The sequence below is a fragment of the Cynoglossus semilaevis genome, chromosome 13 (genome assembly GCF_000523025.1).
Source record: "Cynoglossus semilaevis isolate Cse_v1.0 chromosome 13, Cse_v1.0, whole genome shotgun sequence".
NCBI lineage: Eukaryota > Metazoa > Chordata > Actinopteri > Pleuronectiformes > Cynoglossidae > Cynoglossus > Cynoglossus semilaevis.
The window spans coordinates 13,844,063-13,857,950 of record NC_024319.1 but is presented as its reverse complement, the minus strand read 5'-3'; the positions used below and the strand labels follow the sequence as shown (position 1 = coordinate 13,857,950).

The 13,888-nt window shown below is 40.0% G+C and overlaps 1 protein-coding gene across 3 annotated transcripts; it reads right to left on the bottom strand.

Moving 5' to 3' along the window:
• Positions 1–675: 675 nt before the first annotated feature.
• trhra (thyrotropin-releasing hormone receptor a) lies at positions 676–8,151 on the bottom strand. Of its 3 annotated transcripts, none has more exons than XR_001760907.2 (3): positions 6,194–8,151; positions 2,023–4,068; positions 676–1,867 (listed from the first exon to the last, which is right to left on the bottom strand). XR_001760907.2 is itself a non-coding variant. In XM_008323770.3 (2 exons), the coding sequence occupies exons 1-2, from the start codon at positions 7,004–7,006 to the stop codon at positions 3,646–3,648; spliced, it is 1,236 nt and encodes a 411-aa protein (XP_008321992.1). In that variant the 5' UTR covers positions 7,007–8,151; the 3' UTR covers positions 676–3,645. The 3 variants fall into 3 exon arrangements, 1 of the variants encoding a protein (XP_008321992.1); XR_522532.3 differs by having other exon boundaries at positions 3,530–4,068; XM_008323770.3 differs by having other exon boundaries at positions 676–4,068.
• Positions 8,152–13,888: the final 5,737 nt, after the last annotated feature.

Here is a 13,888-nt window from a genome sequence, read left to right as displayed (position 1 = left end):
TTTATTTATATTCCTTTAAAGATTATAGTTCTGCAGGCAAATCAATATACAGTAAAAGAATGAAAACACTGTGATATCCAGAAACATAGTTTCCTATTATCACTGCATTTGGAGACAAATACTGTCGAGACTGTTGTTATTATATTGTATAATCAAAGAGACTGAATAGAAAAGTGTGACAAAAAATATCGGCAAATTTAACGTCCAAATGTTATACCGGTCTCCAATTTATTTGATGATTTCGAGGACTCAAGGACATTTCCAGGACAGAGACATTCCAACAGTATATACTGTTTAAACACAGCAGTGTTAACACTGTGGCTTCTTCAAACTATGAGAGGTTTCACAGTGCAACGTTTGAAATAATGAGCATAAATTCTGACAGGGTGTCACACTGTTTGTGTTGAGACCACAGTTGCCTTCAGTGTGATAAATATGTGTTAAAGAAAAGCCAAGGCATGGCTAAGTCTCTTTAAAATGAAGACATCGACCCCTCGGATTGATGCCGTGGCTATAGACGTAGCTCATAGAGCAGCTATCTGCCTGATTCATGGCGTCGTCATGAATAGAGCGTTTTCATCGATGGCCAGCAGTTAGAAGATCTGAGGGCGGGGCGGAGGGGGTGTTCAGGAGTGTGGAACAAAAAGAAATGTAAGACGCTGTGATGCGCAATGGTTCATCGTCAAAGCCGTTTTAATGTTTCACTTGGACAAAGAACAACAGAAAAGAGAGAACAGACCATTGAACAGCGAGAGCCAGGGGAAAAGAATGCCACTTGACTTAAGGACAATCAGTTATCAGCTTGTTTTTCTTTTTTTTCTGCACATCACAAAAGCATGTATTTAAACTGGAGAGCGTTTATACCGTGCAAGACAGAAAACAAACACAGCACAGCTGTTTGGCAGTTTACAACAAATCAAATTTCATTTCAAACGGGAACAAAAACTGAAACTGTGAAAAAAAAAGTGCACGAATAGGCCTACGTCAGTCTACAAAGTCACAACTCCAGAGCAGCTCCACTTTCAGCATTGTTACAAATACTCAAAGCCTTAAAATGATCGAATGCTAATTTTTTTGAAAGGCTGCACGCACTAACAAAAACACAATATTGAATTGATTTGACATTGCACAGCACTATAGATTTTATTCCACTTCAGCACAGACAAAAAGGCTGTGGCTCCAGCACACAGCAGGCTCCCTTTACCCAGTTTACTCTGAGTGCTCTTCAATATACACATTTACAAAGTTGAAGAAACAGCAGATCTTTTTTTTTTCTTCTTTTCTCTTCTTTTAAAGGCAGCGTGAACTACATACTTAAATACTGAAGTGCGCCGGGCCAAGTGTGCCACTTTGTCACCATCTATTTACACATTCCCTCACTGCTCTGCGGGCTTCACTGAGGGGATAAATCACAGAAAGTGCTGCTGTCTGCAGTCCAAGCCAGTGTCAGTGAATTACTGCCATTTGACCCCTATTTGACAAACAGCCTCAATGTCTGCACACATCATTATTATATTACAGCGGCCACTGTCCTTTACAGGCTCCTCCAAGGCTGTGGACGAAACCCTCTGAGAAACAAAGGCTTTTCATTGTCACTGTGGAACATTTCAATTCACAACACATTTGCTTTACACTGATTCAATTATTACAGCAGGTTCCTGGAAGTGACTGTTTCTTTTGTACTACAACACAGAAATCTTTAAAGGAAAAGGTCATGTAATTCGTTGTTGGTGCTTTTCTTTTCTTTTCTTTTTTTCTTCTGGTAAAGATCAAATGTCACAGTGATGTACATGCAGTTTCAGTCAATTTATGTGGCTCCGCATTGGAAGGTCCAAGAACAAAGAGGAAAAGAGTTCTCAACCCAGATCTGTCAAAAAAAAAAAAAAGAGTTTGTGACTGAAGAGCTGAGATCAGGAATCTTAATTACTGTATAGATAAGCTGCTGTTCTACTACTTGGTACGAGACCACTCATTGTATTACATCGTGATAAAAAAGTTTTTAAAATATTATGGAAATCTTACACCTAAAGCCCAAGAAGCTCAGCCAGAGGGAGAGAGACCACAGTCTGTCCTAAGAATAGACAAATGGGCAGCACGTCATGGAAGGCATCTATAAAATAGCAGCGCTGAATCAAATATTTGCTGCGACAGGCAACGTTTCCACAGGGAGTCACAAAATACTGAGCTATAATATTGACCAGCGACCCTGTCCTGTCCAATTAGACGTCGAGAAAATAATTTACTCGCTGCAAAAACAAGATATGCAAGATGGCTGCAAGAATTCCCATCTGCTTTACACCACTTTATTAAACACACTGAAGCCAATTAACCAACAGTAGGTGATTAAGACATTTTGGCAACGAAGGTGAGAAGACAAACTATACAACAGTACATTCTGTCCCCATGAGCTGGGAGTTCATCCTTTTTTGTAACCATCTGCCAAGGACCCCTGTGACAGGGGTAATCCTGGGAATAAAACTAATATATGGCACCGTAATATATTTTTATCCGATTTACTACTATTTAAGCGCTTTAATTTGTCACTGTCTACTCGACCTCACGCTACAAAAGCTGCAGTGATTTTTCCAGCATAGACTTTTTGTAGTCTCGTGCTGACACAGAGAAATGAAACATTCTCAGTAACATTTACTGTAAAGAGCAGCTGGGAATAAACGAGGTAGAAAAATGTGAGTGGTGTGGTCATCATTTGGAAACATAATTGCCACAGTATATGCCCACTACGTTTTCTCATCTCACATTCAACAAAAGAAAAAGTTATGCCAAAAGAATGTCATCTAAAACTTGGAATTTGAATCTTAACAACCATGTTTTAACAGAATGAGTTGTTCTTGTTATTTTTATGCATAATGTCTAGTTGAGTGATTCCCAACCCCTGTGCCCACGGTACATTAGTGTGCGATGAGATATCAAGTGTAGCATGGAGAATTATCCAATTTCACTGAAATGTTCTAAACTACTATTTATTCACTGAATATATTTTGCCTTTGTTCTACTGTGTTGTTCTATGTGACAGTGACACATAGAACAATTAATTATACTTCTACTAGGCAGGAGCAGGAGCAGGTAAAAACTAAAAATAGAGAAAGACTCAGCCATTAAATAAGATCTTCAAGTGTCTTTCTTCAATTCCTGCAAGTATATCACTGGTGTGTTCAATTAAACAGGCCCAGGTTTCACATAGAGTATGTCAATTGTGAATAAACTGAAACTAGAATTTTTTTTCCTGACATTTTTTTTTGTTGTGCAGCCATGGGATTTTTCTAATGTCATATTCGTATTGTGGCTCAAAAAGGGTCAGGAGACATTGGTCTAGATGATGTTCATACAAAATCATTTCCACATCATATCATACAGATTGGTTGCACTGCACACTCCATTACAATCAAATGTATTTTTGCAAAATGCATTATGTGAATGAAATGTTTGTGACAGCTCGCTTGTTTTGCACATCAACTTTGTAGGTCAACAGACCTATAATAGACCAATACAAGTGACAGCTCATTTTCACCTGTTCCATTAGGGATCTAGTAAATGGGTTTTTCTAAGAGGAAAACTAAAATGGGATGTCCACTGGGTAACTGAATCCAGCCTGATTTCGTAGGAGGAGAGTTTTTTCTTTAGTAATCAAGCTTTGACACCACTTCCAGACCGGGAAGGTGCTGTAAACACCATCTTCCTGGCAGAGAGGTACTGATCTGTTGGTGTGTTCAGCTCATCCATTTCTGTGGTGAAGTGATCAGGACTCTCTCCATTGGACGTGTCCTTGATGACACTATAGGTCAACTGCACACTATAAGAAGCCGGCTTCTCTTTGCGCTGGGGGCCGCACTGACACAGCTTTTTGAAAGCGGCCCGGAATTTCTGAGACATGGCATTGTAGATGACTGGGTTAATGGCACTGTTTAAGTAGATGCAGAGTCGACAAAAGAGCAGGAACCAGCTGTCCAGGTAGGCCTTGTCCAGGAAGGAGTTGACCACCACAAGGGTCCTGTAGGGCATCCACAGCAGTGCAAAGAGGATCACCACCACAGCCAGCATCTTGGTCACCTAAATACAACAATCATCAGTTAAAAGTTGAATCATCAAACACATTTGTTAAAAAAAAAAAAAGATAAAATTGTACTGAGGATAAAAAAAATTGTGAATGATATTGCATTGTGAGTTTGGTGTATCATTACATCCCCAGTATGTAACACTTGCCAACAGCAGTCTGTCTGGTTCTTGTCAGTGCAGTGTTCAAATGTATAAACAGATGACAAAGGAAGCTTCATTAATCTGTATTTACTGCCTGTTGTCACTTGTGACGGCTGTAGTAATTCACTCCGCTCTAATTCTATCAGATAGGGCCACTGCAAAAGTCATCAGTGGGTGGAAAAAAAAACGGATTGGTCTCGTTATTTCTTGACCTTTGCGTAATTTTCTCACATACATGGCACATTGCTTCTCTCGGTTCTCTGTGTCCACAGTGAGCTGTTAATTCAGAACACCAGAAACACTCGTCACTCGTTAGGTTGGGTGTGTGTTTGTTAACTAGGGACGGGCCATGATCTATGTTGTTGCAGAAAAAGCCAGAAGCCTGTCAGAGTTGGGGTTAAATGATCAAGAAGCTGCCCCGGGGTGCCACACCTTCTGTCACTCCAGAGAAGCCGCTTCCCATGATCTGATACACAAACGTTTGTCTCCGTCTGTGTCTCTGTCTGTCTTCTTACAGCTCAGTTGTTCTGTTTTAACCCCAGTAAAAATAATAAAAATGATAAGCAAAGTAATTTGGATATCTTTAAGTGATGATCCAAAATGTGGTTCTACTTTATCTCTCTAAAATAAAGTGTAAAAACCTCAGTAAGTCACGTTAAAAGGCTCTTCAAATCTGAGCTCTTCAAATATCAATCATTACCACAAAGACCCTGCTGTCTCTGTCACTTTGACCGAATTGACTCCTGTACTTCAAAAGTTGAACTACACTTCAAGTCAGGCAACGATTGTTAGAATGTAGGAAGTGATTTGACACTTCGCTTGACTCCATATCTGTGAAAATGAGAGATGGAAGCACCATGGTGTCAGAGACGGGGAGTTTGAGGTCAGCTGTCATCTTTGGTCATTTTTCTTTCTTCGTGCAAAGACAAAAATCAATATGTATTAGTTATACTGAAATAATTTTACTAAAAAAAAATTCTAAAAATGCTTTTTTTAAATGTTTACTAAGTGTTTATATACTAAAAGTGTTATTTCTTGGGTAAAATAAAAAAGATCTTTCCAACCTTTCCAACATTTCTTGGAAATGTTACAAGGTGCAAAACAGAGTCCAAAAATCCTCTGTCCAGTTGTTTTGTTACAGATAACTAAAGTTAAGGTGATAACCTAAGTTAAGGTGAACGTTATAATCGTTTGAACGTTATAAAGGTAATAATCAACAATGTCATGAGAGTGACATCTTTTGACAACATTTGACCTTCATTTGTCCAAACGCCTACAAACTCACTTGGTTAACAGTGGTTATACTTTCATAACAGGTTGTAGAAATAACTGATTTATAAGCACAGCTGCAGTACTTGTTATTTTCCAGACTGGTTAGACACTGTTTATTTGTCAGACTACCCAAGTTGCCCTTCAGTGCCACATACAGCACAGGTAATATAAGTCAACATCCAGGGCTCTGAGACACAGGTCTACTTCAACTGAATGGATAACTGGACTAACAGTCAGCTGTTTAATTGATTGGTTGTTTATCTACGCAACAAACTGACAATAGTTTGTTGTTCAACTGCCTAATTTGCCCAAGTTACTGACTGATATTTTGCCAACTGACCTATTGGATCACTGACTAAACAATCTGTTGGTTGGTGGATGAGGTAACACTTTATTAATTGACTTTTGGAACAGTGACTGACTGATGGGTTGACCAGCTTACTTGTCACCTGGTTTACTGGTTCAACCAAGAATTAACCCACTAGCCTGATTAATTGAACTAGGTGACAGACTAGGTGACTCTGCTGCTTGGTTGACTGACTGACTGATTAATAAGCCAACTGACTGCTTTACTGACACATTTCACTGATGAGATAGCAGACCAATGTCTGGTTATGAGGCTGCCTGTCTGACTAGTTGATTGGTTGACTTGACTTGACACCTGTTTGGACTAACTAAATTGTTGATTGATTGATAGTCTTTCTACCTGTCTCCGTGAGGCAGCGGTGGTGCTGCTGGAGGAGCTGCCGCTCATCATCCTCCCTCCCTGACTGCTCTCCTTCCTCCACTTCTTGCTGCTGCTTTCTTTGGGATCCGCGGGTAGAGGGTTCAGGAAAAGTATCCTGGCGATGAGTCCGTACAGAACAGTGGCCAGGATGAGGGGCAGCACGTAGAACACCGTGAAATCCGTGAAGTAAATGGGCAGGTAGTGACTTCTGGACACTTTGTAGGCGCAGCTGAGCAGCACCGCGTTCTCATAAACCAACTGTGTGGTGTCGGACAGGAAGAGCCACATGACGCAGTAGGCAGAGGTGAGCGTCCACACCAGCAGGATGATCTTCTTCGCCCGGGATAAAGTGCACAAAAACTGCGCCTTGATTGGGTGGCAGATGGCGATGTAGCGCTCCACCGTGAAGGCAGTGATGGAGCACGAGGACGCGTTGATGCCCAGGTACTGCAGATAGGTGATGCCCAGACACCCCACGTACCCGTACACCCACTGACCATAGAGGGCGTCGGTGATGTTGGGCAGCCCGGCGGCTATCAGGACCATCAGGTCAGCCACCGCCAGGCTCACCAGGTAACAGTTGGTGGGCGTCCGCATGTGTTTGGTGGTCAGGACCACCAGGATGACCATCACGTTCCCCACGATCCCCACCCCGCATATTAGGGCCACCAGCAGCACACTGGCCACTTTGTACTCAACAGTGTAGTCTATCCAAATGCCGTGGGTCTGATTGTCCTGCAGCGACGTGTCGTTCACTACAGTCATGTTCGGATCCAAGGTGAGGTTTTCCATCAGGGATTTGTATTAATGTGCAGAAGAATAAATAAATAAATTAGAAAATACAAACATTTAATGCCTCATGACTCGAAGTCCAAACAGGAGCCAGATGTTAGATCCTCCCAAAAACTTCCAGACGTGATCCTGTCAAAGTGCTTCTTTCTCCTCATGACATCCTGTGTGTGGTGGTGCATCACGGGTCGCCGGTGCAGATTTCCATAAGAACAAAGGCAAAACAATAACAGCAGCAGCAGCAGCAGCGCTCGTCCTCAGTGTCTCCTGTTGCTGCTGAAGTTTGCACAGAGGCGGAGAGAGGAGTGTTGCAGGCTGCGCTGCTCCTGTCTCTCTGCTCACACTCTCTACACTGACACGCAGCTCTGTGCAGAGTGCGGGTCTCACATTCAGAACAGCTCAGTGTGTGTGAAGTCACAGCGAGACTCGCTGGTTCCACTCACTGTCACCTCCTCTGAAAATGTCAGGGACTCCCTGCAGCACAGGAGCATCTTATCTGTGCAACTGGATCACTGTCACCAAGGCTACAAACAACTAGTACATCTAAAGTATTGATGTGGTAATGTGTACACACAGTACAGGTTCATCTACTACTGCTCATCAGAATAGTGATATATATATTTTTGGTGATGTATAAATACGTGATGCTCTATTTTTGTATTAGAATGACACTGTATTTAGCCTTTCATTGGTTTATTGCCATGCCCATGTCTAAAGTCCATTACAGTAAAATGTGTTTGGCGAATTTTATTAAAATTTATTAAAGAATTAAAATCTACTTGGCCTTTTTGACCTCATTGGGTGCTTATTATACATAGCAGTTATAAAGTCGTAGTATAATACCTCAGTAATTCTGCCCTCTTTAATGTCGATCTGTGATTTTAAAATGTACATACAGAATTGTGACATTCAAATACTGGCTTGGGGCCCATAGATGCCCACTTGAATGTCATTTTGGGGTCCACACAATTTTTTTTTGTTAATTGACATTAACTATCTTTGTCATAAATAACTTATATTTAAAACTTGACTGTGACTCACTTAACTGTTTTTCCATGTTATACTTCTTTAAGCTATTTTTTAAATATTTAATTTGTTGTTTTATTTATTTTGCAAATAAAATTTTTAGCCAATTTCATGACAATCTTGCTAACTTGTTTATTACTGGCCAAATTTTATTTATTTTGGCAATAACTACAGCACTTTTATACCAGTATTTTTTCTTTTAAATTTGTGTACACTTTAGTATTTTTTTTAACAAAATGTCCCTAAATTCTTTTTAAATTAGTGTTTCAAAGATGAGAAGAATATTTGGCACAATATCAATAAAAGCCAGCTGTCTGCTTGTTTTATTATCTTGCTCATATTGACCACTAATTCAACACTTGACAGGAAATTAAGTATCTGTGATTCAATCTTGTTGCTCATTGATAATCTATACCCAGTAGAAACAGCTTTGAGGGAGTCACTGAGATGACATTTGCATCAACAGATGGGAAATAAAAGTTGTAGGGACAAGCACGACTTTTAAAATCCCCTTCTGGATTTTTCCAGTCTGAATTTTGTGGCTCGGTTTGTCAGTGACTCTTGGCTCTGGCATCATGTCCATCCAGTCTCTCTTACTGCCGTTGACGGTCTGCTGAACATTCAGAGCTGGAGGATGCTTTTCACACAAATACTACACAATGTGTCTCTTTCAGTGAGGCGGTGAGTTTTTGTTTGTTTGCCACAGTCAGTCAGAGGTCAGTCGTTTCTTCAGCTCTCAAGTCAGGCTTGAGTTGCACAGTTAGTTTTAGCTTTAGATGTTTTCTATTTGAAGAAAGTTCTTGAATTTCTGCAGCAGCCTCCAGGATCATGTCTTTACTAACGCAGAGAGATGGAGGTGAGGAGAGATAGAGCCAGCAACAGAGTGATGCTTTATGGTAACCAGTTAAGATAAGACCATCTGTTCATAGAACCCTTTATTGTCCCACATCAGAGCATTGATGGCTTCAGCACAGATATTGAAAGGTTTTATGAGATAATTAATTTCACACATGCAAAAAACACATTTACCCATGTAATGGGTCTATATATTTGCAGATTATACTTACACTAACAAACACAACACATTTTGCAAGTTGCTACGTTTTTATACTGTGAAGTTGCTGAATTGCTGTTTGGGTTGTAGAGTAGACACAGGTGTGTTCCCAGAGGCCACTACTGGCATTTGGACAGGTTTAAAATTGAACTGAAATGACTTTTCTGTGTGTTTTTAATGACCTAGAATCAGAGTATAAAATAACTTCTATTAAGGTATGTTTTTAACCTTCTGAAATATTTTTTGGATTGTATTTGAGATCATTTCCATAGTAGTTTAATCTAACTTTGTACCAATCTGTATGGTTTCCATTAGACTGTGGCCTAGTGGTAAGATGATTGGGCTTATTTGAACCTCAGGTTCAAATCCCACCTTGGTTTGCTGTGGTGTGTTGAGCAAACACCTTTTCCTGGTTTTGAAAATATATCATTTTGCACTAACATGTTAGAGAGGGTTGGGCTGCAGGTCTTCTCTGGTTCTGGGCCAATGACACTCGGCCACTAAAGAAGCTGCAGTGCAGTATAACAGTAAATTGTGCAGATAGTCCTTGAGAGGAGTGGAACATAAAATGTGTGTGGTTGACTGCACAGATGGAGGACTTTAGGGTGTAACAGTGCTGTGTGTGTTTAACAAGGTAAATGAAACGTATTCATCTCAAACTATGAAACTTTGAATTTTTTTTTTTGCTCAAGTATAAATTAGGTATAGATTAAAAACCCATTACTGACTGTACACAGCAGCTGCAGCCCTTTAATCTAATATTGTACCTCCACACAGCTTTAACGACTCTGTGACTCAGTAAGTAAGAAATAAATTAAAAGAAAAGAAAATGCACCCGAGACCTAATGTTTTTGGTCCAGAGCAGAGAGAATGTGCTCGTGCAATATTGCTGTAATGTTTCATTTCCACTGTTTAACTTCCCTGCCTGCGACCAGAGGATGTTTTAATCTCCAAAGAAAGGAAATGTTTAAAACATTTCAATATCAAGAACCTGAGGCAAAAAAGTAAATTGTTTCTGCCTGCTTTTTTTTACTACTGTAAAATCCCATTGATTTTATGTAATTTAATTTCTTGCAGTGTGCAAGGGGGAGGAGCTGCGTTATCAAGATGTGCTCATTCCAACAAATGTCAAGACTTTTTTAATAGGTCAGATCAGTCAAAAGTCATTTTCGGGCCAACGTCTGTCAATAAAGTACAAAATACTGCTTTGTGTTGTTGAAAATGATAAACGAAAGACGACTGGGAAGTTGGGGTCTATTCTGGGGCAGAAAAACAGTCTTTTTGCTTCTGTTTAGTTCCTAGTGCTAAAACAAACATCATTCCCAGCACTGCCTCCAGTTTCTGCAGCAGTGTTACGGACGTTTAGTGTAGAAACAGGTGGGTGAGTTCTCAGGAGCTCTGTCCCTGGAGATAACATAAAATAGAAGAGTGCTGACATTCTGTACAGATATAGCTGCTTTTCAATGGGAGAAAACCTTCCATTCTGTCCACACACACACACATCCATCTTCACAATGCCCATGTGCAACAACAAACCGAGGGGCAGCATGCCCGTCATTCAACTTTTCATGTCCGATGTCTTCACTCCCTCTGGTGTTTTGTACAAAGAAAAGATAAATAAACAGACGCAGGTTTTAAGCCGTCGCTCAACACCAGTACAGATTGGCGTGGACGTTGTTCCCTGGGAAAGTGGACGCAGGGCGGATGATGGAATGACTTTACATTTCAGCACAGTAGGCTGTTCGGTTGTTTATACGACTGTTGACACAACTTTCCCCGGGAGATTGATGATCAAAGATTGGATCTCAGCGGTCTGCGGCGTTTCAGCTACTTTGTAAACTGTGGGCAGATTATCAGACACATCTGAAGATAAATGCTGAGATTAGCAGGCCCTTAGTGGCTGTGTATTTAAATGTCAGCAGTGGATTAAGTTCATTCTTCCTCCTTCGTCTCTATGGTCCCTCGTGAACATTTTATACTGGGAGGCCGAAATATTAACCACGTGGTATTATTCATCGTCCTATTGATCCAATCAGTGTCGATTACGACACATCAGTGCAGGGATAAATGAAGTGCCCTCCTCTGGCAGGAGGTCATCACTCCTCACAGGCTGCAGGGACCTGAGAGAGGAAAAAAACACACACACATATCACAAGTGGGTGACATATTTTGTGATTGCTGCCTGTAGGATTCATCCCCCAGAGGTGTTGGCAGGCCTTCCTCAGTAATCAGGGATTATTGATTCATAAAAAAGAAATTGGCTTCTTCTGCTGTCATATTTCATCAGTGTAACTGAACAGTTAATCCTCATATTCAGAAGGAGGATTCAAAATGGATAGTAATTAAATAAACGTTAGTTTATGACATAGAAATTGCCTTTATGGGTGCTTTTATAGATGTGTTGGAACTACAGACTGTAAAAGACAGAAAATGTGTGTGTAAATGAGAGTGGGGAAAAGAAAGAGAATATACAAGGTTGAAGGATATTTTAAGTACCCCAGGATCAGCCATCCAAACCAATAGATAGATGTAAGGCAATGGGTGCAGGCAGGGTGGTGTTGTGGAGAGGAACTGATGTACCAGTCAAAGTGAAGGTTAACACTATAACTATAACTTCACCTGTTATAATGTATAGACACTGTGGCACATTAACAGACTGATCATTTGATTGACTGGTAATTACTAGTATCACAAATGAACAAATGAGGAAATAAAAGGATGGCACAGCTACAACGGCATCAAGACCTAATAGTATCATTTCTGTCCTTCTGCCTCTGGACACAGACATATAGAAGTCTGAAAAGCAAAAATTGTTTTCTTTAAGAGGAGCTTTCTCCTAAAGGCCAATGCTGGTCTGAAAAACGAGCATCGCCGGAGAACCAAGTTCGTTTTCTTTCCTGTCAGGGTTCTCCCTCAGGACACTGAAGGGCCTTTGTAAAACAAAACAACTTCAGAAATATGTGTGTTTTTATTCATAAAAGTGAATAAACCAAAGTTGTATCTACATTATTACAATTGTATTATATTTTTATGGGAATAAAATATAGTAGAAATTTATAGTTGTGGCAATACAAGCGTTTACTGCATATACATGATGCACAACTTTACTTGAGTTCCACCAGAACTCATATGGAATATTTCATTTAATAGTGAAATATTCCATATCAACCAAACCATGTGCATTTCTATGTAAAAAAATGTCGATGACTGATTAAAAAAAGCGAACTTTATGTCTGCGTATTTCCTTGTGTCTTTATATTGCAGTGAATGACTCGCTCATTATTATGGCGGCGGGTATCTCACATATGTTAAAACAAGGTTATTCACACACACAAAAAAACCCTGTTTATTCATGTAGGAAATTCACTGAGCAAATGTTGTCTGCACGACATTTCTAGTGGATGTCTGCTGCCACTTGGTGGTTAAAGACTGTTACAGCTACTTTGAACCACAGTAGCTGCACACAAGTCTGAGGCAGATTGGATGGCAGATTTCTACTTTATGAACACAAAGATTAATTGGACTTCCTCTAGTATTAAATTATTTTTGCATTTGCCTCTAAATGTCTTTGTGTTTATAACAAGAGTTTCAGTCACAGTTTCTCTGTTGTTAAATAATCACAGCAGGACATACAGCACCGTCTGTGAAGTGAATTACATACGGCTTGTTTACTTTCAGACAGAAAAGAATGAAGTAATGTTGCATGAGTGACTACAAACATCTGAATATTTCACTACTGGACACATTTACAATGCTCAGCAGCGACCTCTATGTCGAAATAATGCATAATTCATCCTCTGCAGCTTTTCAGAGATGGATCATTTTGTTTCTGATTTAAAATTCAGGGTAAACATTTTAGAGGGAAACAGGAACAAACATTTTATGAATGGCGGCGGTGCCAGTAGATTAGTCACCGTTTGGCTCGCCACACGTTCAACAAATACAAATGACATTTTTGGCCTGTTTTCAGGATTTTCTCATTTAACTAATGAATGGAGTTCTGGCATCTTCTTGAAAAAGTTTGTCTTTTGTAACCGTTACTTTTACTTTAAACATATGTGGAAGAGACAGACTCATTACTTTTTTAGTGGAAGTCAAACATCTTATACAGATCTTTCCCATTAAAAACACCATGTCCAGGGTCAATCAACATTACCAGTGGAGACAGAAGCTAAAGCTAGGACACATTGGTCTGATATTTAAGGTTAAATCAAAGAAACGCATCTAAAGCAAAGAAATAAGGAGGACTGGTGTTCTGGTTGTCTTCATCCCAAAGGGCCACTTAAATATGGTTCACCAGTGATCATCAACTGATGGCCCGTGGGCAGAAACCAGCCTGCCAAACCTTACAGTCCTGCCCAAGACTGGATTCCAAAATATACATCAAATAATAATGTGAGACAAACTCATGGTTTTTATTTCATTTTATTGGAGTCTCTGACCATCAAGGTGTCAGTCCAGAAAACTCCTGGCCCTCCAACAAACATAACTGGTGACCCCTGCTGCAGACAATGAAAAAATCTAAATTCGTTGCCTCCAAGTGCTGCAACAAGAAGTTATTGAACTGGCAGGATACTTTTTTGCAAAGTCAAGCACAAAGTGGTGAGAGACCAGCCAGCTTTTAAAGACTTGGTCCTTTGTTCACATTTCTGTTCTTGCCAGTCTTTATTCCTAACCCTTCCACCAGTTACCCAGCTGATTGTGTAACTTCTCTACATGTTACATCTAATCATGCTCCTTTTCTCCAAACTAACCATTTAGAAGTTTGGTTTGTTTTAAAACTTGTTTTAAAAGCTTTTTTTTTT

Coding starts and splice junctions, on each gene's coding strand:
- trhra (XM_008323770.3), bottom strand. CDS start 7,006: ATGGAAAACCTCACCTTGGATCCGAACATGACTGTAGTGAACGACACG. Junction 4,069..6,193: donor CCGCTGCCTCACGGAGACAG/GTAGAAAGACTA, acceptor TGTTGTATTTAG/GTGACCAAGATGCTGGCTGT.